Source organism: Caloenas nicobarica, chromosome 7, assembly GCF_036013445.1.
Source record: "Caloenas nicobarica isolate bCalNic1 chromosome 7, bCalNic1.hap1, whole genome shotgun sequence".
NCBI lineage: Eukaryota > Metazoa > Chordata > Aves > Columbiformes > Columbidae > Caloenas > Caloenas nicobarica.
The window spans coordinates 36,111,245-36,137,984 of NC_088251.1; the positions used below are offsets into that span (position 1 = coordinate 36,111,245).

Here is a 26,740-nt window from a genome sequence, read left to right on the forward strand (position 1 = left end):
AATCAGGGTCCAGCAGCACACAGCAGCACGGAGAGAACTCAAACCAGGAGATTAAACTCAAGCTTCAGAGGAGCCGCAGGCTTTACGGCTTCATCTGCTCTGCACGCAGTATCCTGATGGGCAGCAGCAGTGAACGAAGGAACCAACTCGGAAAGCCGGGAGGGACGGGAGGTTGCTTTCTGCGGGAAATCAGCATGCTGCGGTCCTGTTATCCCCTTCGGGGAAGGGAAGGAGCAAATAAAATCTCAGGCACTCGCTGACAAGCATGAAAAAAAACTAAGCGACGTTTCTGAAGAGGTGCCTCAACACTTGAGCAATGAAACCTGTTTATTTTCAGACTCTCTGCAGCCTCCCCTGGATGCTCCTGGTGGCGATCGCAGCAGAGCACAACCCCAACACCTCAAACCCTTCTTGTACCATCTTCCACTACAAGGAAGGGGAGCGACCCAGACAGGATCAGATCATGGGCTGCGACTTGCCCAAATAAACATCAGGCTATCTTTCCAGCTCACAAGGGATGATACATTTGAATTAACACGTGTCCACAGCTTGGGACAGAAAACACTACAGAAGAGCAGACAACAATCGCTCTTCCAAATCATCTGGCTAAAGCACAACCACGGTGTGCACACTGGCTACAGCAGGGAAGGTGCCGACTCTTCGGCAAACTGCTGTGTTAAAGAGCTGATACCAGCATTAAGAAAAACGGATTGATAGAAGAAAAGTTCCTAATGGAAAAAACCATGAATGGATTAAAAATTAAAAAAAAAAAATATTAGAAACGTGAAGGTAACACTCAGAAACACTAAGAAGAGTCCACTGAACTCCAGCAAGCTCTGTCCATCAGAGTTCTCCGAATTAACCTCCTTTGCTGCACAAACCACAGCCTCCAATCCCGATTTTGGGATCCCACCTACCTGCTTAACGCGCCTCATTGCTGCAAACTCCCACACAGACCTGTCGGGGCCTCTGGGGTCTGAGCAGCATCTCTGTTGCTCCTTGGAGGCCGACTCATGAATGCAGCTCAGCGACAGAAAGCTGCTGGTAAAAGAGGGACCTCAAGGGCCAGCCTGCCCGTGTCTTGTTTTGGCTTTGTGGATTTATGCTATCAACACCACCCCAACGGTCTACGGAAGGCTGTTACATCCACAGCATCGAACGGCAAAAGCTGACCCAGTTCCCAGCCACAGTATGTGCTGTCAGAGCTCCTTCTTCCTCGTCCTGAGAAACGCATCAAAACCCTTTCCATTCGCGACCTAAACTCTCCCAAACTATGACTGACAAACCCCAAAACACATCCTCTGGTGGCTCCCAGAAGATGAGACACAACTGGGCAACGTGGCAGGATCTGTGGAGTTCGTTCCATTAATGGATATTTTTTCTTCTATTTTCAACTTTCAAAATATGTTTTCTGAAACAGTTTGGTGCCAAAAAAGAATTATCTGGTTTTTGTGCTATTCACTCTGGACAACACTCCGCCAATGATTATCTGTCAGGGGTTTAATTGCGCTTGGAAGCTTGCCAGCAATAATGCACGAGAAGTGTCGGAAAAGCAGGTAGATGGGCGCTCATCCAGAGCAGCAGCTCTTCCCGGCATTCTCCACCTCCTTCGCCTCCTCTCCATGCTTTTTAAAGGACGGACGGCCAGGCACCCAACATCTTCAAGCCTCAGCCATGAAGTGGGTGTTTGCAGATCATTTGTTTTGTTCTGCAAGTGTGCAGCTGGCTCTGGAGTGTCTCTCCATCACAGCAGCGAGCCCTTCCACCCCAGTAATGCCAGGAGCAGCCCTTCCCCTCCTGTTTTCTTTCAACCACTGGCAGGTTTTAAAAGGTGGCAACAGAGGCCCTTTCACCTCATCTCATCTAGGAAAAATCAAGCATGGAGGCTTCAGGAGGGACGAAATCTGGCCTAAAAGCCCCAGCGATCTATCTTTTGGGAGCACGGCTGATCTGTATCATAAGTGAAGCACTAACTCCTTTATCGTTCGCATTCGGCTTGCTACTAGCCATTTACACCCACAAGCTTTGGCATGAACCACCAAGACCTGAAATTACAAACAAGTGAGCATCTTGTGTTACAACGAGCGCAACACAGGACGCAAGTCAGGAGTGCCTCCTCGTGACACGGGAAAAGCTCTTCCGATTAAATCACTGGTGCCGTTGCTCAGAAAGCAAAACCAATATAACCATTTACATCTGGAAAAGTACTAGCAATATAAGAGCAAGAAGCACGTGTGGAGTTTGGGGAGAAAGATCCTAGGTGTATACAATAGGAGGTTTCTTTTTCGTATTTTTATTTTACTGAGACAAAACAAACGCCATGTAAATGCCAAGAAGCTTTTGGTATGTTCACTAATGCCATCTTGCGGGTGCTTTTCACCTAGTAATCATAAAACAGCAGGCCGAAGGAAGGACTAAAAGAGGTCATCGGCTCCACTGTCCTCTCCTCCAAGGCGGGAGGAGCTCTTTGGTGGCAGATCCTGGACTAACATCTCTGCTCCCTCAAAACAGCTGGGCCCCCAATTTCTCCAGCTCCTCTAGAGCAGCGCTTCATTATCCTTCCCATTACAAACATTTTCCTAACACCTAATCTCGTGCTGCAATTTAAGCCCATTATTTCTCACCCTACTATCAGAGCATGGAGGACAGAGCATCCACTGCTGGCAAAAGCTTTAACATACTTAAAGAGTTTTTCCTATGTGTTGTCCCCCTCCTTCCCTTTATTAGCCTCGAAACTACTCTAAGTCTTTCAGCCTCAGCTCGTAGACATTTTCTAGCCTTCCGATTATCTTATTGTTGCCTTTGGGGCTCTTTGCACCCACTCCCGGTGCCCCAAACTAGACAAATACTTCAGCTACGGGCTGAGTGCTTAGTGTAGCCTGAGGTTTACTTCACAGGCATTTGCCTTTTTCTTTTATTTCCACAGACCCACTTGGCTGGCTCGCGCTCTGGAGCAAACCCCATAACCCAAACCCTGCTCCATGGGGCTGGTATCAAGGCATTTCTCCATCCTGCACCGATGCCACTGCTCCCTCCTGGACCTGCCCTTGTTCACAGCAGCCCAAATTTTTCTGCCCAGCTTCTCAAGATCATTCGGCGCTCTGTTCTCTCCTGCTACCACGTGCAATTTTCCTGCCTACCTCCAGCTGGGTTTTATCTGCAGACGTAAGAGGAGCACGCTTCGTATCGAACACAACACCCTCCTGACCTCCGCGGGTGCAAAGGGCGCGAGGTTTCCAGCCGAGCTCTGCCGACATGGAAGCAGCCGATCCTTCTCCTCTGGCTGCTGCCACACAAAACCTCAGCTCTTCGTGAAACTGGAGCAAAGCCACCTCAGCTGCCAGAGGGTGATGCAGCACTGGGGAGGGTGACATTCAGCAATAGCCTAAATTAATCTGTCAGGCCTGATTTCTTACAAATAAAACCATTTGGGGTCAGATGTGAGCCTTTGTTTAGCTGAGATCCTCTCCCTCCAGGGTCTCCCCTCCTTCATAAGCCAAACCTAGAGATGTTCCTGCCACTTCCATGCTGCAAAACCTTTTCTTTAGCTCAGGGTTTTGGGTCCGTTCCCCCCTGCCACAAATCCATGAAAATTCATGCGCTTGAGGAAATCAAACCCTAGTTGCTATGGTGAAAGGCATTCTGCAAACTAAGAAACAAATACAAGTGGGACATTTGGAGGTTACCAGATTTTTGCACATCTTTCAGACAAGAATAAAAAAAACCCCTCCGTCACACTGAAGGCTCTGCTAACTTCCCAGACCCTGCTACACCCCCAACACGAGGGATTTACAGGACAACTTGTTTAAGGAGATTAATAATCAAGCACTGCATTTCTCCAAAGAAGCCTCATCCCTGTGGCTCTTTGTGCTGCCTATTCCAGCAAAGGCAGCTACACCTTTTAAGACCTGGGCTTCAGCTTTGCTGCAGAGATGCCAGGAGGCTCGAGCCGCACCTGGGAACACCAGGACAAGGAGCTCCCATCAATGTGACTTACTCGCTATGCTCACCAAACCACTAAGAAGAGGAGCCCAGCCACAGAGCCAGTAAATTAATTCAGACAGACCTGGGAAATATCCGGCAGAAGGGTCACGGCACCTTTGGTATGATCTGCCTACTTTTGCTAATCAATGTGTTCTTTTTTTCTTTCTGCACTTAATGTGCTGGGTCTTCTATTAAGATGCCGCTGTAAATCAACCCCTGCCAGCTCTGCCAAGAAAAATTGTCCTCTTAAGATCAAAGAGGTGATGCTGCCGTGGCTGACTGGTGGCAGAACAGCAGGCTCGGGGAAATGAGGAGGCGGGATGCACATTGGGTGGGAGGCAGAGGCACCCACAGCACCTCCAAAGGCACCCACGGCACCTCCAAAACAGCTGAGCTGGAGGGGACTGGACTGGAGGGGACTGCGGTGGTGCAGGCAGCCCTGCCTGGAAGGAGCAAAAGGATTCAGACATTTTATAACCCTCCTCCCTCTTCCAGCGCTCACAGCTCCTGATAGAATTAGTCAGAGAGGTGCTGAGCACCTCTGCGAAAAAAGAGGTTTCTCCCCTTTAAGGCAGGGTCACCAAAGGGATCTCTGTCACACACACAACCCGCCTGCACCTCCCGCGCTGCGTTCTCTTCAGCCTTCTCTCAACACTTCCAACGCCGCCCCGTCGCTCTGCTCCAAGGCCCAAACACTCCAACAAAGATATCTTCTCTCTGTTATCTAGTCTGATTTTTCAAATGCCACTTCAGATTCCCATTTCACCGAATGCAAATAGCGTGAATAAGCACTTTTTTTTTTTTCTGAAGAATATCATTTGTAGGAAGGCATTTTCATGGCAACCCTTATTTAATCTCCTTTTCTCCCCCAAGATCATACAAACGTTGATCTCCAGTCTCATCTGCTCAACTGTCACATCCTCCCATCCCACTGTTGCTCTAATTGCACACTGCTGAGCCCCCTCGACCGCTGCAGTATCCCTCGATAATGGCAGGATCAGAACTGAAGGCAAAAATCCTCTCCTTTGCAAAGAAGCGTTACAGCCTTTCATTTCTGCTTTTGATTCCTCCGTAAAACCAAGGCGAGGAAAGCACTGGCTTATTTCTGATACAGTGATGTTGCATCACAATCTCTTATTCAGCCTGCTCTCAAACTACTGGATTTTTGTTTGGTATTTTTAACTCTAAACTTTCCAAGCAGCCACCTTCTGATAGGTACTTGTTCCAACTGATGGTCCTACTCAGGATATATATATTTATCACCTCACTGAGGAAAACAAGATGTTCTTACCCTTTCCAAACACTGGGCAGTCTTGATCCTCACCTAATGCCAGTTCTTTGGCCCTTTGATTTCACCTCAGCTTAAAAACACACCAGGAAAAGACTCCGTCTCCTTAAATTCACTAATGAAAGTTACACAGAAAAGGCCTGGGTGCCAAAGGCTGCAGAACACGAGAAACACTCTTCATCTGCAAGTGGAGCTGAGAACGGTGGCTCTACACAGGGGCAGATGTTAATTTGTTTAGCATTTGGTGGGTTTGGGGTATTTTGAGGGGCTGGGGGGGGTTATTCAGGACAAGATTTCTATTTTTGATTGTATTTCTCTATGCAGCACTGCACCAAATATCTTCAACTGAACTACTGCACACCGCAGCCGCTGCACTATTCTCACCCAGCAAGATAAAAATGATAACTGAGAACGCTGCCAGATCTGTTTGCTATGATCAGCTCCTCCCCAGCCCTGGTATATTGGTCAGTAAATGCACTTTGTCCTCGCTCTAAGTGAAAGCAGATACAGTGCCATCATTTAATACCCTGTATGCAGGCTTCAAAAGAGAAGGGGTCTCATCGAATTTCACCTAGTCTGCCCTAGAAGCCCTCGCAGAGCAGTTCTGCAGCCCGGAGCAGGGCACGGCAGCGTGTGTCACTGCCTCGGCTGATCCAGTTCCCTGTCCTGCATCCCTGCTTAAAGTCTCCCCTGATGCCCTAAGACATAAGATGCGCAGCTTTCCGCTGTGGTACCTCAGTAGCTGTTCCCTCAATATTTAATCTTGTAAGCTGTTAATCACAGATCTGTGCTAAGCGGCGGGGTTCATCTTTTTCTGCACTGGAAATTTGCTTCCCTCTTGTTTGAATGTGGCGAAGGCCACTCTTATTCACTAGACCTCAAGTCAAAAAATCATTCCGTTTTAACGCAGTGAGAATCAAGGTGGTTTTCTTCCTTTCCTTTGAAAGTATAATAGAAAATTTTAGCCAGGTGGTACCTTTGCATTTCTTTGCATTTTTATTTATTCACCCCAGCCTTAGTTTTTTCACTATGCAAAATAAATAAAAGCCCGGAGGCAGCCCAGCCTCGTCTCCGGAGATGCCGGCAGCTGCCCCAGCCGCCTCGGTGCCAGGGCTGTGCCGCTTGGCCAGCTGCGGCGCAGGGCACGCAGCCACGGCAGAGGGGCTGCCAAACCGGCATCTCCCCGAGGCCCCGCTGCCCACCCAGCCTGACCCTGCTCTCACAGGGAAGGAGCTGCTGCTGCCGCCTTTCAGCTGTGAATCCGCTCTCCAAGAGGTGATCCGCTTTGTTTGTGAGCGGAGCAAGATTTCGGTGCGTGACTCGGATGTTCAAAGGAGCTGATGAGCTAGCCACTAGCCACCCCAGAAGAAATACATATTGCTCCATATGAAGTGGCGCACAAAGAATCCCCAGCTTCTTGGGACTAGACTAGACAAGCACAAAGCTAAAGCACTTCGCGTTTTCATGGCAGACACGAATCACTCAGCTCTTTCGGCATACAATCCCTCGTGTTTTCAGCACTAGCTAGGCCATGAAGTCTTTTTCATGGATATTCTTCAAGACAGAAGTAATTTAAACCCCTGAATGCAACTCATCCTACAGGATCTATTTTCTGAGCAGTGTGGGAAGGTACCGGCCTGCACAACCATTTATTAGCACAAATAGGAGTGTATGTTTAACTCTGCACAACGGGTAGAACAAAGGATTATTAAATAAAACTCCGATTAGTTCTGCTGAAAGCAAAATACCAGCTGGAGCCTGGGGTAACGCCGGCATGCGATCAGCAAACATGTGCTGCCAGCGCATCTGCACACACACGCACACCAGCTCTGACCACAGGGAGCCCCAGACAGGAACAGCAGAACCAAGGCGAGACTCTCATCGTGCTCCAGTCGCTCAGGTCCTGCCCTCTGCCAGCCAAAGCTTTTGGCCCAACAGCACCAGTCTTAGCTGCACAACAGGAACCACGGTGACAAAATCCGAGTCTTCCGACACGATGCCATCCTAGCTGTGCTTTGTTGGCTCTCCAGGTGGACCGCTGCCACCCAGCACAGCTATCGCATGGGAACACGGGCACGGCACGTCGCTCTACCTACCTGGGACGGCACCCGCAAGCCAGCCTGCCTAACTGCGGCCATGTTCATTAACAACCCGTCGTTTAGATCCTATTGCACAAGTTAATGAAGCCACTTGGCGAGAGGGCAGCTTCCCCGAGCACAAGATAAATAATGTATATAAAAGGGGGTTGGGAGGGAACCGGCGCATCCTTGCAAGGTCATGCTACAATGCATCAGTGGCTGGGCTCCTCTGGTAAGAAGCCCGGAGCTATTTATGACTCACGTAATTAATTAATGCCAACGGGCGCTCTGCTGCAGGCATGTGGGAGACCAAAGGGAAATACGAAGCAAGCAGGTTAGGAAATGTAGTGGAGGTGGGGGAGAAGGATGACATTTCTTGCAGCAAGACACGCTTTTGAAGTAATTATCAACAGTCCAAACAGCTAGCAGCTCTTTTGGCTACATTGGTACAAAATCAATTAGGAGCTTTAAAAAAAAAAAAAAAAAAAAATCATCAGCTCACATTTCAGAGGGCAGCAAGAATAAGCAGCAGCCATCTGAGGGAGGGCAGCTGCATTTCTCAGCACCGCACACCAGCAGACCCGCAGATCCTCAGACCCCGCAGTGCGGTCCACAAATGGTGTGACCAGTAGAGGGAGCGTCGTTAATGCCTTCCCAATCGTAAATAGGTTTGGATGAAGAGTATTAACGAAAACCGACAGTTTGATTTTACATCTCTCTCAAGTCTGAAGGGCAAGTTTAACAGATGCAGGAGAAAGGAGCAAAGGGTAAAGGGAAACGCAGGCTGAATCCCTGCAGGCACTGAGGCCTCCTGACATATACCTTTCTTTTCTGGAGCCAGGAGCTGACGAAAACTCCCGGATCACATTAAGAAAGGGACCACATCTGTGGCTTTTCTGCTTCAGTTTGCAAGACTGCAGTCTCACACTGAACACTCAACATGTGGCGATGCTGAGTCACGACACTGCACTTGCACAGACTGTTTGAGGACAATGAGAGCTTAACCTAATTTTGTCCCTTTGTTTGTCCTCTGCACAGGGGAGATCAATCAGTTCCACTCCCTGCCTTCACATCCCCATGCATCCAGTGCCTCATACATTATACAGCAAAACTGTAAGCACAAATAAAATGCACCCTTTCCCTCCTCTGGTGTCCTAACATCCTTCTGGGCTGTCCACCTCCCACCCAGCCCTGTACCCTCTCTCATGTCTCAGTTGCCAGAATATCTCTTATCAGGTTCCAAATGTATTCATGCGTTGTCCCAGCTCCCCCTTATCATAGCTGCCTGCAACAAATCCCCTCACACAATGAGGACTGCTAATTTGCTTACAACCCAGTGTTGTTTTCCATTTCTACTTCCCCGTGCTGGTCTTTTCTCTCTGGACACTGGCAGGGGCCTGGCATCACAGCATCAGTCTGACATTGCCATCTGGATGAGCAGGAGAGGCTGCCTGCAGCCTCAACCCCCATTGGCAAAGCCTGGGAGGCTGCAGGATGCTCCTCTTTGAGCCTCATCCACCTCCACGGGCTGGGAGATCTTGCTTCCTACCCTCTGATCACTGCCAAAGCCCTCAGATCCCGGCTGGTGGGACTCCTCACCGCTGTCTGCTATTTTTCTGGAGCAAAACCATGCAAATCAACAAAAGAGATTAAAAAAAAAAAAAAAAAGAAGAGTAAGTGAAATGGCAGTTGGTTTAGTTTCATAAATATATACGAGTGAGTAGAACAAGAGCAACAAAGTACTCCTTTCTGGTGGGCTGCGAATCCACACGAGCCTGAGTCTCCAGGGTAAAACACGAGCAAAGTAAATGACAACATGAACACCCACTTAACATTCGTGCTACATACTCCTGATCTGAGCCTCACCAGCTTTAAGAACACTCTGTTTAATGCTGTAATGCTCCCAATTACAAGTGATCTGGATTGTTTATTTTCTAAACAGATTTTCCCCCCCTCCAGGAGATCCCATAAGCCTAAGACAAAAGCAGCCTTGAAGAGGTGTTTCAACCTCTTCTGGCTATGCAATATCCACAGCTGGCTCCATTTCCCTAATTGTTTCATACTGACCTTGAGGATATTTCGGCCATTAAACGACTCCCGTTCCTTGAAAGATGATTTACCAGTCATTGTATTGTTTCGCTCGTCAGCTGTAACAAGAAAAGCCACCACCGGAATGAGCTTCAGATGGGAGAACTGTGTGTGCCGTACTTCACCCCCCACTCTCTCCCTCCCAAAAGTCAGCTGCCAGCTAATAAGCCATCTTTGCCCAGTTCTTAGTGCAAAAAAAACCCACTTCCACTTTGGTTTTAAAGAGAACAAGGCTGAATACACAGGAATTATTGCTTCTGTTGGGATGACCTATGTTACCTGGAGAAAAGACCCTACTGCTAGGGTGATTCTGTAGGGTTGATGGCTCAGCGCAACACATCTGCTTCTCTCTGGCTCATTTTAATCCCACATCCTGCCAGGGTGAGAGTCAGCACTGTGAGCACTTGCATCGCCTGGAACAGCACCAAATACCAGCCGGAGCAAGCGAGCACAGCGCCAGCACCTATAGAAACCTCTGCTGCCTGCTCCGGGAAGCACATACGTGCGGTGCGTATGCTTCTGCGGGGTGGGCATGCAACCACGCACACAGACATTAAGAATAGCAGCCTAGGCCTATAGCAACTGCCAAATGCCTACATCTTAGATCCACTTCCCCAGAGCATGTCTGGATTTTTATATAATCCCTAAGAACATGATCTGGGCTTTCCACAGGACCTCTGCCTCCCTCAGTGAATACATTCAATATTTCTTTTGCATCTCCAGTATTAACTATGAAGTCCCACTCACATCTGGCAGGCCATTCAAATCCTGTATTGAATATAAAGCGACTTTTATGGCTGTGTAATGCTCTCACCATTGTGTCTGAATGCCTCACATGCCTCATAGGGTTGTGCAGAATCCAGACTCATAAAGCTGGACACAGCTGCCCATGTGCCTCTCCTCACGGGACGCCACATCAGCACTTTGGGCTTACGTTTTCACCGATTTTCAGGGCGTGAGAGAACTAAGCCCCATCTTTTCAGGGTTTCTACCATCTGAATATACTTCTCTGACTTCAGTAGCAGCCATCCCCAAAGTCTGCTGCTGGGTGCCCAGAAAACTGTAACACAAACCATCTGCCGTGATCACTGTCCAGACGAGAGACTCTGGGTAACTGGAGAATACTCGACATAACCTACCAGCATCACACAGAGGCCGCTACGCCAGAGGAAGCTACAAAAAGCTTTAGTTCGATGCTGCCAAGGCTTGCAGAGTATCAGTGGCAGAGCAAATGCATGTTTGCACACGAAGAACAAGGCTGTAATATACTGCCCCTCCCTAAACGCAGTGCACCTGAGGCTGCTTTCTAAAGCAACACGATAAGAACGATGCTACAGACCGCTAGAGCAGCTGATCTTTTGGCAGCGACAGCAGACACTACGCACTCCGTAATAGCTCATATTCAGCCTCATAGCTATCTGAATCCGATTTAATGAGAAAGACACCAGAACCATGTTCCTAAAACAATGGACAATCTTTAACTTGACCAAAGAAGATCAAGTTTTCATCTTGTTTAAAGGTCAGCACAATACATCGAGCTGTTACTGAATTTCGGTTTAATGCTGGGGCACAGAGAGCCCAAGACCTCACATGGTACTTGAATTCATTCCTCTCTGGCCCAGATTTTGTGAGTGCTGCTGGGCAATAGTGTTTCTGAAGCTGTGACAATGAATCTTAGAAAAGATCCAGAAAGTGCTCAAAGCATGCCTGCCTTCTCTAGCTCTGCGGACTGCTTTTTCATTTTCTTCTAGGTTTTATTTAGTGATAGCCCCATACAACCTTGTAGGAATTTTTGAGATTAATAAAAATCGCAAAATTTGAAAAAAGAAACACAAAAGCCAACAAAAGCATTTCCTGTTCAGAGGTACTACTTTAAATGCATTTATTAGTAAGGATGAGGTATACGCACCACTTGGATCTTTCCTGAAGAGAGTGTTCATGACTGTAGCATGCAATTTCACCCTATCCCATTCTTTAAGCATCAGGCCGGAGGCTACAAACCTTTCCACCAGTTGATCAGCAATCATTTGCAACCTGCAAAGGCAAAAAGAGAAGGAATAGAGCAGTGTAAACCAAGGAGAAATCCCTGCATCATCAGCTTTTTGCTTTTCAGCCACGGAGGGCAGCGTGTGTGAAATGAAGTCTCTGCACAGACACGGAGAAAGGGAGTCTCTGATGAAAAGTGAACGCAGCCATGAAAATTCAGTTCGAATGCAAAAAGTTCTGGCTGTTTTGCAAAGCCTCCTTGGCGATCACTTCTGCTGCAAAAACTCCATGAAGAAGGGCAGATTTAGCATAGCTGAGAGCTTGTTCGCAGTGACAGATGTTGTTGGGACTTGAAGGATGCATCTTTCTACTGCCAGGAAACACAATGTGACTCTCCTTATGAATGCTAAAATCTGCAGAGCCCCAGGGGTGCTTAAGCATCTCAATTCCTGGAGGACCTGCTCTGCTCAGGGACTGTGATCTGTACAGTGCAACGGGCTGGAGCTCGGACCTTCTCTGTCCCAAATAAGCACCCCAGTCACTGGGATTAATTCTGGGAGTGCCCAGAACATGGTGACAGAGGGCACCAACCTCGAGAGCATACCCTGGTGAGTGGTCCAGCTTCGGAGCTCGTGAGCAAGCAGAATCAAAGGAATTATTGCCACCTTCTTGTCTGGCCTCAGTCGGGGATGAAAGCAGCCGTGGCTGCCAGGATCTGTGGGCAGACTCGTCCTAGGACAGGCAGCAGGAGCAGGCAGGAGATCGGAGCAGCACGCTCTCGTATCCTACGTCTAAAGAGCTGAAGGAACTTCCAGGCTGCTGTTGTCCCACACAAAATTCCTGCAGTGCCCCAGCCTTACCAAAAGCAGCAGGGATGCAGTAGAACAAGAGCTTCCAACCTCCGAAAACAAGGCAAGAGCGTATTGATCTATGCAGACAAATCTGGGCTTCCCTCACCATGTCAAAGGTGTCAGGCAGCTCTCTGCTCCACCAGGTCACACCACTTTGGCATTTCTGCTACAGCAGGAGAGGCAGAGCAGGGCCTCTCCGAGGCTGGTTCCCAGAGCCCGGGACTGCCACGCTCCAGATGCCAGCTCCTACCCCATCGCTGCTTCTGTACTGCTCCTCACGGGCTGCCAGCCTCCGTGTGACAATTTCAAGACTCCCAAGCTACCGATTGTCGTGGTTTTCTACCGCTTTCTGGCTTTACATCAGTGATTTTTAAAATTAGCAATGGCAAAGATTAAATGAATATCATTACAGACAATACTAAAACAAATTAACAGAGAATAGCTCAAGTGAAAATGGTGCTTTATTACGTTATAAAGTTAATCAAGGAAATAAAACAAATTAGAATGAATTATAACGGAAATTATTTGCCATGTGGGAGGTATCAGAGCATGATCCCTCCCTCAGTCTGAGCCATTATATGTGCAGCAGGGCTTGCCAACCTCTAATTCTGTCTGCAGTTATGCAAGCTAAGTCAGGGTAAATCAAATCTCCTGCTTTATAGCTTAAGCTGATCAAGATCATCCAAAGATCAGGAAGGAACTCCACCCCTCAGCCATGCCAGGAACTCCACAGAGCTAGCAAGACGTCTTGCATGAGACAGGAAGGCACACACCTCTCTGAAACGTGGGCTGCAGCAGTCTGATCTAGCACAGTGAACCACATGGCTGCTGCTCTCCTCTAGTGTTGGCCTTGCAGCTGAGAAACTCTGCTTCCTACCTGCTTTCCCCATTTCCCTGAGCAAAGCACAGCAGGTTTTAGCAGGCAAGAGGTGCAGGGAGCTGCTTAGTGAGCGGCTTAGCAATGATCCATCTAGCAGACCAGAAAACGAAGCAGTTTTCTGGAGGAATCACCATTTGTCCAACACTGTGTCTGCTGGAATCTCAAAGGAAGCAAAAGAAGCTTTCACTGCTCTCCATCAACGCAAAAGTATCTTCTTTCCTCTCTGCAAAACTAAATGTCTTCTGAATGCCTGCTAACACTTAAAAGAACTATATTAGGGGAGAAGTGCCAGATGAATTAATTCACGGGTGAAGACAGGACTGGCCTGGGCCAAGGATAATTTCTTGGCCCTCTCTGAGCATGCTGCTATGCAAAAAGAAAAAAGGCGTTGTGGAAAAGAAGTCTGGCAGCCTCCAGGTGCCACGCAAAGCACAAGATCTGAGTTTGGCCAAAACCTCAGCTAATGGACTGTCCACTTTCAGCTCTACTTACACTGTACAGGATTTCTCTATCAGGTCCTCGGGTCACAGACTTATTTTCAGATGCAAGCGGACTTGCAAGCACTGCACCTCGGAGATGACCCAGAGCTTGGTGACTCAGGAGAAAAGAAGCCCATACCTCAGCTCTCACATTTGACGGTCCAGACACTTTCTACAGCAAACCCACTGAAGGGCATTTGGGTCATCCAGTGTCTGCCTCCGTCTCGTCTTTCTGAGTGCTTCTGCCTCTTTTCTCCCTGTGCTGCTCTTCTGTCTCCTGGCTAATCTCTAGTTTGTCTTGGTTCTCTACCCACCCCATTTTTTTTAATCTCGCCTCTTTCAGGGCAGGACAGACTTCAAAGTGGAAAAGCTGAGAAGAGGAAAAGATTTCAGTTCCTCTTGCCTCCCAGCAATTCTAACATTTTCATTTTCCCACCCATTTCCTTATCCCATTTCCGATCTCTTACTTCAACACAGCCTCCAAAGTGCTGCTTTAAGCAGGGGGCCCCCCTTGTCTTCTCAGCCCTCGGGGAAAGGAGATGCCAGAACGTGTCCTTTCTTCCCTGCTCGCAGCCTCCTTCCTCCACCTGCACTGCTCCATGCTCCCCTGCTACCTCCTGCTGTCCTCTAGCAATGGGAGCAGACACAAAAAGGCAGCACTGCCAGAAAAAGAGAATGCTGCTCCCCTACCCAGTTCAGCACCCATCTCACAACCAGCAGCACGGAGTACAACAGCTCTTACATTTCTCCAGTCTTCCAGAAAGCATCAAGAGAAAAGGTGGTGCTGCCACTGGTGATGTACTTGTCAAAACGAAATGGAGGAAGGTTGTCCAGACACTGCCACGTTCGCTGCTTGTAGAGCTAAAGCCATTGGCCACAGTGGTGAACGGCACACACGCACACACTGACACAAACCAGGCTTCAAATCCCACACCAGCAGCTCAGAAGACGGATATGTCACACCCAGCGCTGTTTCCAGGCTGCTTACGGACACAAAAACCAACTCTGCAAGCAAGTCATGCTTTCCTGAGGATCTTCTGGTGTAACTGGGTTTGAAGAAGAATTAAGTGCTGCAGAATATGCCAGGCTGTCCAGATTAATCTGGATTGCAGGTTGGGAACTAGACAGCAGAGGCCAAGTTGTCCTGCCTTCTAAGCCATCTCAGGAGTATCTCCTTGGCCATCTTATCACCACACCAGCCGTGACACCATTATTCAATCTGACAGACTGCTAGAGAAACAAATGACATCTTTCAGCCGCACCACCAGTGACTGATTTAAAGAGCAAACACATCACTGCCTTAACCGGTTTAAGAAGCAAGAATGACTTTATCTTCCTGACTGCTGGCCCGAGGACTGCCAGCGGTTCCCACCAGCGTCAGACAGCAGAGGGTTTTTCTGGCGCACCGCTACTGCTGCCGCGGCACGTCGAGGAGGAAGGAAAGAAAGGAGCGCGGGGAACTCACCTGTCCGAGTCATCCTTCATGCGGACTTTGGCGTAAAGGACGTCCATCACGGCAGGGTCATCGTTCATGTATTCCACTCCTGCCACCTCCACGGTCAGGGGCTTGCCTCCAGCAATTTGGCTAAAGCGCAAGAAACTCGTTATGTTAAAAAGCAAAACGTCAGACCTGCTTTTGAAATACAACGCGTAGTACTCCTCATGCACACACTAAATATTTGATTGAACTAGGGGAATTATATAAAATACGTTTTTTACTATAGACTAACACAAATTTGAGGTTAAGCAGGGCTTACATGTTATATAGACTGCATGGGGCTGTGAACTCCACTGAGTTCTTCTCTCTCCCTTACCTTTCAAGTTGTTTGCACTGAAAAAACCCAAACACAAAAAAGGCCCCTAATTCTAAATCTCAAAAGTCTACAGCTGCTATTGTCTCATCATCTAAGAAATCCTGTAAAAACATTTAAATTCACACGTTCAGTGTTTTAGACACACATTAAGTCAACCTGTCAGTGTTCGCAGGCCATCTCAATGTGGAGGTCTCCATTTACATTCCACAAAACCCATCGGCAATGAAATGGCACAAGTTCTCATTCCAGAGAAGCTCCTGCCTTCCCTGGGAAGAAAGCAATCATGACACAAAATCTCCAGCTTGTTCATTTTTGCGGGGAAAAGTACTCAATACAGAATGCTGCTTTAAGTACATTTCAACATCCACTTACTAGTGCTGGAAGTAAATAGAGCTGTTTGAAAATCTGCTCCAGCTACTCTTGCAGGATGGCGAAACAGAAAACGTGTGCGGGGTATAATATGCACTCCCACACCTGCAAACATGCTGCGAAGTGTGTCTGCTCCCAAACACGCCGCTTCCTTGCCTTTACCACCAGAACATCACAGAGAGGCCGTAAATGCCGCTGTCTCATTTAACATCGAGGCCTCGTGGAACGTACAGGCAGAAGTCACAAACACAAGTGAACAATGTGAGCGTGACTTTCCTCTAACCTTGCTCGAGAGACCGCCTTTGAGATTCTCAGCAAAGCTTTCCAGGTGGAATTAAGGACAGTGTGATTTCCCCCTCCAGTGTGTTCACTGGGAGGAAAACAGCACAAGTGGACTGTCATGCACATCACATCGAGCGCTTAAGGCCACGTATTCTAAAAAGGGTCAAAAAGGGCACATCTAACTTCATGTGGCATTGCCTGCATTTAGAAAAGTAAATGAACCCTAATGAAGGTTTATGTGGGTGGAGGGGAGCCTAAATTAGTTTTCAAAGCATATTTAATCAAGTGTGGTGGGGGAAATAACCTGAAGGTTACAGCCAAGTGTTGATTTCCCCTCCACTAAAGGAAACGGAGAGTTAAAACTTTTCTCTGCCTTAGTTCAATCCACTTAAGAGGAAGCTGGCCCTTTCCAAATATTGTGGGCAGAGCCTTCCCCTGGAAATGCACTTGCAGTTCTGCTCAACAGCCGAACAACTGGAGCCAGCATTTTAAAGACAGAGGTATTATGAATTTTGGCCATGCATTAATTCCCACAGGTATTAGCTGGCACAGCGTGGCTAATTCTCCATGTAGTGAGGCAAAAAACAAATATCAAGGATCTGTTCTCCATGTGCACAGGCTTTGCAGAAATAAATGAATAAACCAATCCCTCAGGCCATCTCCAATTTCTAAGCCGAATGGAGATAAGCTAATTACAGTGTCGTTCGACCACATTTACAGTTATAGTCCCAACATCTGCAGCTGCGTGTTAACAGGCAGGGAGAAACCCTCCGTCCTGGAGCAGCGCTGAACATTTCAGACCAATGGCTCACGTGGCTGATGCTGGCTTCCCTGCACGCAGCTCCTCGCATCAAGAAATGCACGTCAAGGACACGGACACCTCAGCATCTGCTCCGAGGCGGGAGGGAAGCAGCATGCCAGAGCAGGGAACGCGCGAAGGTAATGGAGCTCGTCCCTCCCTCTGCAGCAGGCAGTGAACAGCACAAATCGCTCACCCAAAAATAACAGGGAGGCATGCGAGAAAAAGAAATGAGTAGAGCAGGTTTTCAGGGAATGCTGAGGGTTTGAGCTGAGCTGTGAGATGCTGTTAGACTCTTGGTGATTTCTCCTGCTCCCATTTGAAATGTTTCAGCCTTTTTCTAAATTTCTACAGTCGAGGTAGACTATTGAGGTGCTTTTCTCTCTGCTGTCCCTTGTCAAAGACAGCTTGCTGCTTTTCCCCTACTCGTGCCCTTGGTGATGACATCCCTTTTTTATCACTTACTCTACGAAGTCCTCTTTGCATCGCTGTAGGAGGTCACACGCTTTCTGGATCTCTTGTTCGCTCAGAAGTACCAGTGTTCCAAGAGTCAGGTGAAGCTTTGCGGGGTTCTGGAACAGGCTGCTGCTAACCCCATGATCCTACAAATCAGTCAATCAATCATATATAGATGTCTTGTCTCATCCACACACACAAACCCCTCTCCATCAGAGGGATAAATGCTACAGAGAACAGATACCAAGCCACTGGCACCAAACCTTTTCTCTCTGCATCACTGATCGGGTTGGTAGTGACTCAAAGTCGAAATGAGAAACAGAATTTCACAGGCTTCGCGAGCAAGCAGGCTCAGCCTGGCAAGCAAAACGCAGCCCCAAAGCACACACACTCCCTGCCTGGCTTTTCATCAGAGCTGCTGAGCAGCAGCTCGTTAGGACAGGCTTTAACTCAGGACCTGGGAACAGCAGCACTCACTCATACGGGATTGTGAGAGGAGACTTCCACAGCTGTCCCAGCTGCAGCTGCCATCAGCAACACAACACAAGTCAGCACAGATTTAAAACTTCAGTGAAGTCCATGTCTTGTGCAATAAAGCCGGAATCAGCTGTAGTGACAAGCTCTAAGCGCTCTCTAAATCCTGTCTAAACACAGGTTGCACCTCACAACGCAAGCACAGCTAATACTAGCCCTGATAATTACATTTTTCTTGTTCCCATGTGCCCTGTAGTTTGCTGAGATGAATTAAGTTTAAATTCCCTTTATAAGAAGAGCTACGTGTTGTTGCCGGGGAAGAGCTGTTCCCAGGTGGAGCAGTGGTTACATTCAGCTTTAAAAAACACACTCTTTTGTTCTACGATATTTATAAAAATACCTCGAGGGTGGTTAACACACCCATATTAAAACAATTATTTCCACATAGTGGCCATTTCCCATCGGTGCATTAAATAACCTCAATTTTTAACTCCAGAAGAAGCCGACACCACTTGCCAGGCCACTGAAGCCTTTCTCTGCCTGAAAGCAGCTCCCCGACTGAGAATGACAGCTCTGAAGTTTCTAGTTGTGCTTCAGAGTTTGAAATAATACCTTTCAGGAGTTTAAACACTGCAGTATCTCAGCCCGTCAGAGTTTAATGCCCCACATCCCACTCAGCATTTTTCATGTCTAATGACAACATCCATACTCTTCTTTACAGCCGTGCTTATGGGCTGGACTAGAGATGAGCCAGCCTGCAACGCGGAGGCTGAGGCCTTGCCACAGGCTGGCAAAGCGTGGTGGTCCCCTGTGTGTACGTACCTCCTGCCGCCGCTAATTACTTTATTGCTGACTGAAACCCCAAATTGCACCGTGCTAGTCATGGCAGAGCAGGTTGCAAACCTCAGCAGCACAGTGCAGCAGCCCAAAACAAGCACAGACTAAGGACGTCAGGCACATCAGGAGCAGAGGAAAGAGGGACGGCTCAGTCTCGCTTCTCCCCACTTTCCCCTCTCTGCGGTAAAAGTGTTTTGCCTTCCTTTAATTCATGCTGCTGTTAACGTGCATGACAGGGCATGATTTGTCTCTGTCAGCCTTTTTTCTCCAATGGTATCCATAGCCAGAGGATATTTGGCCCATCACAAAACAATAACTTGGGCAACAGAAACTGGGAGAAAGCTCGATCTATCCTTGGCTGTGGACAGCCAGTCGATGTCACTCCCACAGCGCGCACAGATGACGTACAGTAACGAGAAACTAGTTTGCAGGTCAGAAAGCAAAAGCCCTTACCCTCATTTTCTGCCCCAGCACAATGCGTTCTGTTAAACATCAATCTGTCCCCAAAACAGCGTTTTCTCCAGAGCCTTCCAACACCTCAGTGTGGGCTGATAGTTGACAAAGCGATGGCACGTCACCTCCACAAGCCACGCTACCACTGCTGGGGGAGATTAGCAGGGAAGAAGAGTGCACAGTGAGCAGGTCAAGACCTACATAATCTTCCTGGTTTACTCCCTAGTATTTCAGCCAGCTCCTAAAAACCCTGCTGACACCACTACTCTTTCACAGGCCAGCAGATCCCACTTCTCCCACGCATCAAATAGATGCTACGTCAGAGGTGGCTCTCCCTGGAACAGGCAATGTTTCTGTGGGCATCTTAGCAGGCTTTCATGGCTGGATGCTGCTTGCTGAGACACAAAAAAGCTTGAATCCACTTATTCTAATCCCAGATTGAAGGCATGCTACCAGCAACCGCTGTGTGGCCTCATGGGAAGCTGTCCTGTCTGTTGGTATCAGTCCTCTGCAACCTGAGCAGCGGGGCTAGACAACAGCAACACAGAGCTTAGAAATATGCCTTCATAAGGAAAAAACACATCCTCGTCCACAGAGAATGACCCCAAGAGACATGATGCTGTCAACATTCTGATTTTGGGGCTTTACGAACATCTTCCAAATACCTAAGGAACCCTCTCAAGGCAAACGACAAATATCAAAGTGAGATTTAGCATCAGAGATGGGCAGAAGGATCCACCAGGATCTAAGTCACGCTCTCTGAGTGCCCCTCGGCGACAAGCTCCTCTGTCACCAGTTTCCTCCTCTTCCACCAGTTTCCTCGCCCGTGCAGGTGAAGGTGGGCACTCCTCATAGCATAAGTGGCAGCGGCTTGTGGCAAGCGGTGGCTTCCAGCCCTAATGAAAGCAGAGCCCCAGATTTGGCAAGGCAAGGTGTCACAGCAGGGAATGCCCATTTTCTACAGGGGAATCTGAAAGCGGCGTATTTGCAGGAACTCGCTGGCAGATATAAACACATAAAACAGGTTCTGTTGTCTCTCTAAAAATTTACTGTTCAAACTTGGGTTCTCTAAGGATGTACACAGAGGCAGGAAGAACATCCCCTTTATGCACCATCCATACGTGATGACTGTCCATTTTAGCTTATGCCTCCCCCTGACACTGCCCTGTCATAGTCAAAAAAACCCAACTCATTTCCACTCAGCCTTAAAAATGCTTTTTTTTTCCTCCCTTCTGCTACTTAGTCTTCTACCTTTGCTCTCCTCCTTTAGAAGGAACACAGAAAGGGCTTTATCCGGAGTCTTCACCTCTCTTTGCAAAGCCCAAGCACATTGTTCCTCCAAATCTAAGGCCCTGTGGTAGAGAAACTGCAGATCACAAGACACTTCAGGCCTTCTACGTGACGAGGCAAAGGATCAAACTCCTTAGCTCTTCCTCCTTGGCTGCATCCTCTCTACTATCTTAAGGGCTTCCAATATTTGCAGACAGCTTTATGGTTTTGTGTTTTTTCTTTTTTTTTTTTATTTTGTGTTTTCTCTTAATAGTAGGATACTACATGCCAGCTATATGCCCTCTCCCACTCCAATCCACAAAAAAAGGAGCGAGCCAGAAAAACAGCATTTCCTCAGGACTGGCTGAAGAGCTGCAGACTGAAAAACCCCTCCCATTTTCTGTCCCTTCCACTCCAAGATATAATATCTCATTAGCAATGTTTGATATTTACAGGTTGCCATATATTATAGCAATCATATTTATTTTCCGTGCTACATCTGCAGCCTGTTAAAAGTCTGCAAATGCTGCGTTTGCACAGCTCTGAAAGACCCAACTGTGATTTTTCACGGCAATAATACTGCAAAGACTCTTCCCTTTTCCACCTGCATACCCAGACAGACATTTCAGTTCTCCTCACTGACACCTACATGACTGTGCAAGGAGACTTCCAAGGTCATCCAGTCATTTGGACCTCCCACTGCACCACAGCAGTAATGAGCCTGGCCAGGTGAGCCACCTCCTTGTATTTATATTAAATTAGCCTCAAAAGAGTCTCCCCTCTGCCCTGCTTCATTGCCTGGCAGCCCTGAGCACACAATAGCGTGAATGACACCTGAAGTGTTCCATATTTCAACATAAGGTTCATCTTATAAAAGGTCTTAAAGATGCACCAAGAAAATAAGAGAAAGCATATACCCACCAACAAAACCCTATGCTATAAAATATAAATGAATGGTCGTCATGGTAACCGCTTCAGAGAGAAATAGAGCCCCTCACAAGTGCTCAATGGCCAGAAGAAATCCTCACGCATGCACACCTGGTCCTTTCCCTTCCTTACCATTATTATCGAGCCCCATTCAAAGGCCGGAGTTTACCTAATTCTGCAATGTTTCGCACCAGCAAATTGCAACAGGAAGAAGAGAGCTCTGCTTCTGTCACTGAAACCTATCCAGATTTCTCCAAGTATCCTGAGAAATCCCATTGCTTTGGACAAATCTGTAAGCTCTCTCATTGCTCTGTGAGGCACAGTTTTGAATTACTGTTTTTCATTACCCATGTGCTTTCTAGCAGACCCTGCTGTGAGATAAAGTGGTATTAGAGTGGCATTACTGGCTAGTGAAGTGATTGAGAGACATACAGGGCTGCAATATACTCCTTGAACTAACAAGCAGCAATATATCTAGAAACTCTTTTGCTAATACCAGGAGAAGCAAGGGCAGAAGAATAAAGCACCATATATTCCTAGGCTATACACATGCAACCCCCAAATACCTGCTACTGACTGAATTCTACATTTCGAACTAAACCCAGAAACTCTAGAGCTGATGTAAGTAGCACTGGGAACATTTCGGTCCCTCCTGAGAGGCACAGGGCACCAAGCAAACACAACCCCACAGGTTCCAGGCCAGGGCACCTTGCACCTACGCAGCGTGGAGAGCAGGAACTACAGCCCCAGACCTTCTGCCTCCACCCCTATGGACGTGTCCTGATATATGGCAGCTTCAGCTGGCACCATCTGGGAGATGCCCGAAAGCATCTCAATGACTGGGCAGCAGCAAAAAGCGCACCATGCCTTGAGTGCCACGCTCTCCCGGAGGTTTTGCTGTTACTGGTTTTAGGAGGATTCTGAGCACAGCTCGAGTCTGAGGTTACTGAAAGGCAGAAGTAGCTGTTGGGCTGAAACATGTCCCCACGTGCACACCCACGCTGCAGGATCCCTGACCGTGAAGCAGAGCCTTACAGGGCTAAGTGCTGTCCAGATACACAACAAAAACTGTGGAAGAGACGGGAGGTCACGCAAGAGCAGGAAAAATTAAGATGACTAGCCTGGTCGGCAGTGGTCTCAGCACACCTCTGACCACGTTTGGGTTTCTGCAGCTTTCTAGGAGAAGGAACATGTGAAGGTTTGCAGATGTTCCCAGGTGGCTCCTTCTGAACGTGACTGACAGCACCGGGCAAAGCACCAAGGTAAATTTATGAACAGGTTTCTACGTGGATGGCAGACCACCCTGCCTACCTAGGGATGCAAACTGACACTTCAGAGTGAGCAAGAGACAAACGGTGTGAGCAAGACACACCAGGAGGGGTCTGGAGAGCAAGTAAGTTCACCAGCCAAGGCTGGGACAATGCGGGGCTGTGGAAATGCAACCAAACCAGCAGGCAGGAAAAATCAGTGCTCTGCAAAGAAAAGAGCTTGTCTTCTGTGAGGCCAGTGTGCTGCAGAACAAGCGCTACCAGAGCCCTGTGCTGAAGTTACCAGCCTCCAGAAAAGCTGCTTCTCTCCCTGTCCCTTTGGTGCGTCCCCATGCAGGGATTGGAACTAGAAACCGACAGAGGGAGCCAGGCCACCGCTGACGCCACCACTCTGTCCCAGCCAACACTTTCTCAGGCTAATGCTTCCATCCCCCTGTCTTCAGGGCTTGTCTTTAATAAAAGGTAAGCTTTAATAAAGGTAGCTGCCGCTGGCTAACGGGGACAGATAGACAATTGAGCCAGTGATATCCTCCTAGCCCGAGGAAAGGGTGCTGATGGCATTGCACTGGTTGCTAATCACCAGATTTATTGGCCAGTTTCAGTTGTATTCAATGTCAGGTGGAAACCTGAGTGACAGAAAGCTGCTAAGATGTCACTGAGACAGGCAGCTGCGTGGAGAAGAGGGACTTGAATCAGAACTGCCAGGAACGACAAGACTGCAAAGCCAGCTCAGCACAACTGACTTAGATACAACTGACATGCAAGCAACCACGAAAACTTGAGCCAGAACTCCTGTCTCCCCAGATATCAGATAATTCACACCCACAGCATGAACACATAGGAAATGAAACTTCTTAAGCTGTGCTCTCTGCAAGATGCTATTTTCCCATTTGAAAGGCACAAGCAGAAGCGATGGACAGGAAGGTAAGAATATCAGCTGTGTGTATGCAATCTGACCTGCAGCGACTGCAACGAGGAACTCTTCTCTACCACCTAGAAATGTCCTGCCAGTGGGCTCGGAGGACACGGCAATTTTGTAATACCATTGCCTCTCCTCAGCGCGTGGCCCTGCGCATTGAAACACCACTTCTGTCAAGCTAGAAGCACGCTAAAATAAACCAGGGAATACGTAGCTTTCACTTCATTCTGTTCCTCATTTCCCTATGTCTAACTATTTCCTGCTGCTCTCAGTGCAAGATCTGACGGCAAGTAGGAGGGACTGTCAGCACAAAGTCTCCTGGGGAAGAAGGGAAGCAATTAGATTTGCAGCATGGCATGTGCTACCCAGTCATTCCTCACTCAGCTCCAGTAATGACACCCATCTCATCTCCCTCCAGTGTCAGGAACCAAAAGAAAAGTGAAACAGAAGCAGCAGCAAACTTGTGAATTCCTACCTGGTTTCACAGTTATGTGGAAATCAAATAAAATGTACAAGAGGTCCACTACATTATTTAGTGGCTTTCCCATTAAAACCAAACCAAAACAAAAAACTCAACAAAAACCCCACCAAACCCCAACCCTCTTTTGAATTTTAGATATACTCCCACCTAGGAAAAATCTCTAAGGAGAACAAAATATTTTACTAACATTTTACTAAGTAAGTCATTCCACATTCCAGAAGATTTCATAACAGCACTCAACAAATTCACAGCAGATCCGCCAACTTAAGTAAAAGGCCTGTTCAAAATACATTTCTAGGAAACAGAATAGAATACGGCCTTCAAAGTAAACACCAAAAAGCTATCTCAATAAATGAAGTGGCACTCTGCGGAAGGGCTTCCACTTGATTTTAATTCTCACGTGGATGCTTACCTTTGAGCATTTCTCCAACACTTCCTCCTTGAACTGCAGGAACCTCTCCTGGATGGCGGGCTGGTTGAGAGCGAAGGAGAGGAAGTGTGTGAAGGGCTGCTTCTTACGGAAGCTGTCCAGGAGAACGTCGATCCGCGTGCGGGCAGAGGTGACACCGCTGCGGTGCTGCCCTGTAATCACTACAAGGAAACAAAGCAATAAAGGTAGGAATATTTCACCCAGGAGGTGCCGGGTGGGAGTTAGAAAAACCTGCACAACAGCACCTTTCTATTGTTAGCCCCGGGCTCGCTGAGGAAGTGAGAGGAATTAAAACCCCCAACCATGCACAGAGAAATCTCACCAGACTCCCTGCTTGACTTAAAATGCCTGGCACGGCTGTGCTTTTCTCTGTAAAAACAAGATGATGCCATCAAAAGTACATCTCTGCTCTTTAGAAAGTCGGCTCTGAGTGTCTAAAAAACAATAACTATGTCTATCACTTCAGCTGCTCTTTGGCTTTCTAGAGCATTACTTCAAGTTTTCATAAAAGCAATCAAAGTGAAAAAGAAAAGAAAATCTATCGAAGATCAAGATGGCCTATATCGTTTGTGCAAGCACTTCGAGGCACCAAACAGAGAACACTTGAGCTTGAAAGGAAAAAACCGCAAGGAGTAAAATTTTCTCAGCCTCCTATTATTACACGTTTTCAACATCTCTCAACGTTCCTAATAGTCCTTCACGGTTCTCAGGAAGAAGTCAAGACCCACTTCTTGAAAAGTACTGCCACGTTCCCATGCAGCACGACAGCTGGATCCCCCCGTCACTTACTCCTCATAGTTCTGTCACTAATGTAACTGTACACCATGCCAGTTATCCCTGGAGCGTGCGTAAGGGGCCCTTTGGACAGCCATTCGGGCAGAAATCCGCACAGGTCAGCCCCTACGAGCAATGCTTCCTTTCTTTTTAAGTCACTGGAAGCGATGAGAGGGAACGTACTATCCAAGAAAGCCCGCTCACACTATCAGGATTAAGTGACAACACCAGAAAGGCAGCAGCGTCAACAAAACACTTCTCATACTAAAGCAGATGCTGAAGTTTGTTTTGTGTATAAACATACAACACAGTAACTTCTTCTGCATGTATATTACAGCTTCTTATTAATGGAAATGGGATTATTTTAAAAACAAAACAAAAAAAATCCAATACATTCAGGCCCAAAGTTCTCAAGCCTTCTTAAGGCCTAGAAGTGGGATTATTCATAGGCTTAAAATATTTTTCCCCAAAAAACCTTAGACTGCTTATGAGGATTTATAGACAGAAAAAAAAAAAAACTTAGAAGAACAGTGAAGTGATTTTTACAGGGGCATAAAGTGAGTCAGTGCCGTATCAGAAGCAGGAATTAAAGGAAAAACACCTCCTAGATCCCCTCCCTGCTCAAGTCATGTCTGTGCAAGAGCCTATGAGCGAACAGCCATTTTGTGCGTGTTAAAACTCACCGATTTCTCCTTCCACTCCAGGCTTGGGAATGCTGATGGAGGTTCGAGTCTCTGTTTCTAGTCTCTTCTTGGTTTCCCCTTTCTTGCCAATGATGTACCTGGAGGTATAAAAGTAAGAGAGTGTCACTCACACGATGTCACTGGGCCACTCTTCATCAAGTGTGTCCCGCCAGCAGATTAATGGTGCCACAGGCAGCTGCGTCCCCCTAAATCCCATATCTCCGCACGTAACCTGCCCAGGACCACAGGATGATGTTGAGCTGTGGCTCACAACTTGTTTAAGCTAAAACAAATCAGCTCTGCCCAGAACATCCCACTACAGCTGGGTTATCACTTTTTCCCATTACTGCAGCTTTTTCTGCTTTTTGCTTTGCTCAAGGTAGCCATTTGCCAGCATTCAAACACATAAAAGAACACCTTTCCTTCTCTATGTTTCAGTAAAACTATTCAACCAATAAAACTGTCAAAAATAACCAGATAAGAGCTTTGAACGCTACAGGCTTCTCAGTAAACATTGGATTGGAGTCAATAGTTAATTCCAGCCATGTGTGCTTTCTCTCAAAGCTTTCACAAACTCCCCCTGCCAAGCTGGCCCCAGTTCTTCCTCCCCTTCTCCCACCCTCCCTGATGCTTTTATGTTCAAGGGAAGAGATGCTCAAACACTCTCCTGCCAGCAAGAAAGCACCACCTGCTGTCTCTGTCACAGGGAAGGCTCGGAGTCAAGCAGGGCACAACTGCACTAGAAAGGCATCGCCAATTTTCCCTTCCGAAATGCTAAAATCCACATCATGGAAAACATTTTGGAGATCCAGCACTCACCCCGACCTCAAAAAAAACACATTTTGCGCTCAACCGCTTCCTCAGCTGGTGG

General features: G+C 47.6%; 1 protein-coding gene across 2 annotated transcripts in view; it reads right to left on the reverse strand.

The window, feature by feature from the left end:
* Positions 1 to 26,740, reverse strand: part of ASCC1 (activating signal cointegrator 1 complex subunit 1) — a 36,798-nt gene that overhangs the window by 6,425 nt on the left and 3,633 nt on the right. For both annotated transcript variants that reach the window (XM_065638936.1, XM_065638935.1), the window contains exons 4-9: positions 25,870 to 25,967; positions 24,395 to 24,573; positions 17,364 to 17,500; positions 15,100 to 15,219; positions 11,348 to 11,472; positions 9,418 to 9,497 (exon numbers count right to left, since the gene is read on the reverse strand). In XM_065638936.1, the coding sequence (XP_065495008.1) occupies positions 9,418 to 9,497; positions 11,348 to 11,472; positions 15,100 to 15,219; positions 17,364 to 17,500; positions 24,395 to 24,573; positions 25,870 to 25,967 (739 nt within the window). The remainder of the gene's footprint in view (positions 1 to 9,417; positions 9,498 to 11,347; positions 11,473 to 15,099; positions 15,220 to 17,363; positions 17,501 to 24,394; positions 24,574 to 25,869; positions 25,968 to 26,740) is intronic.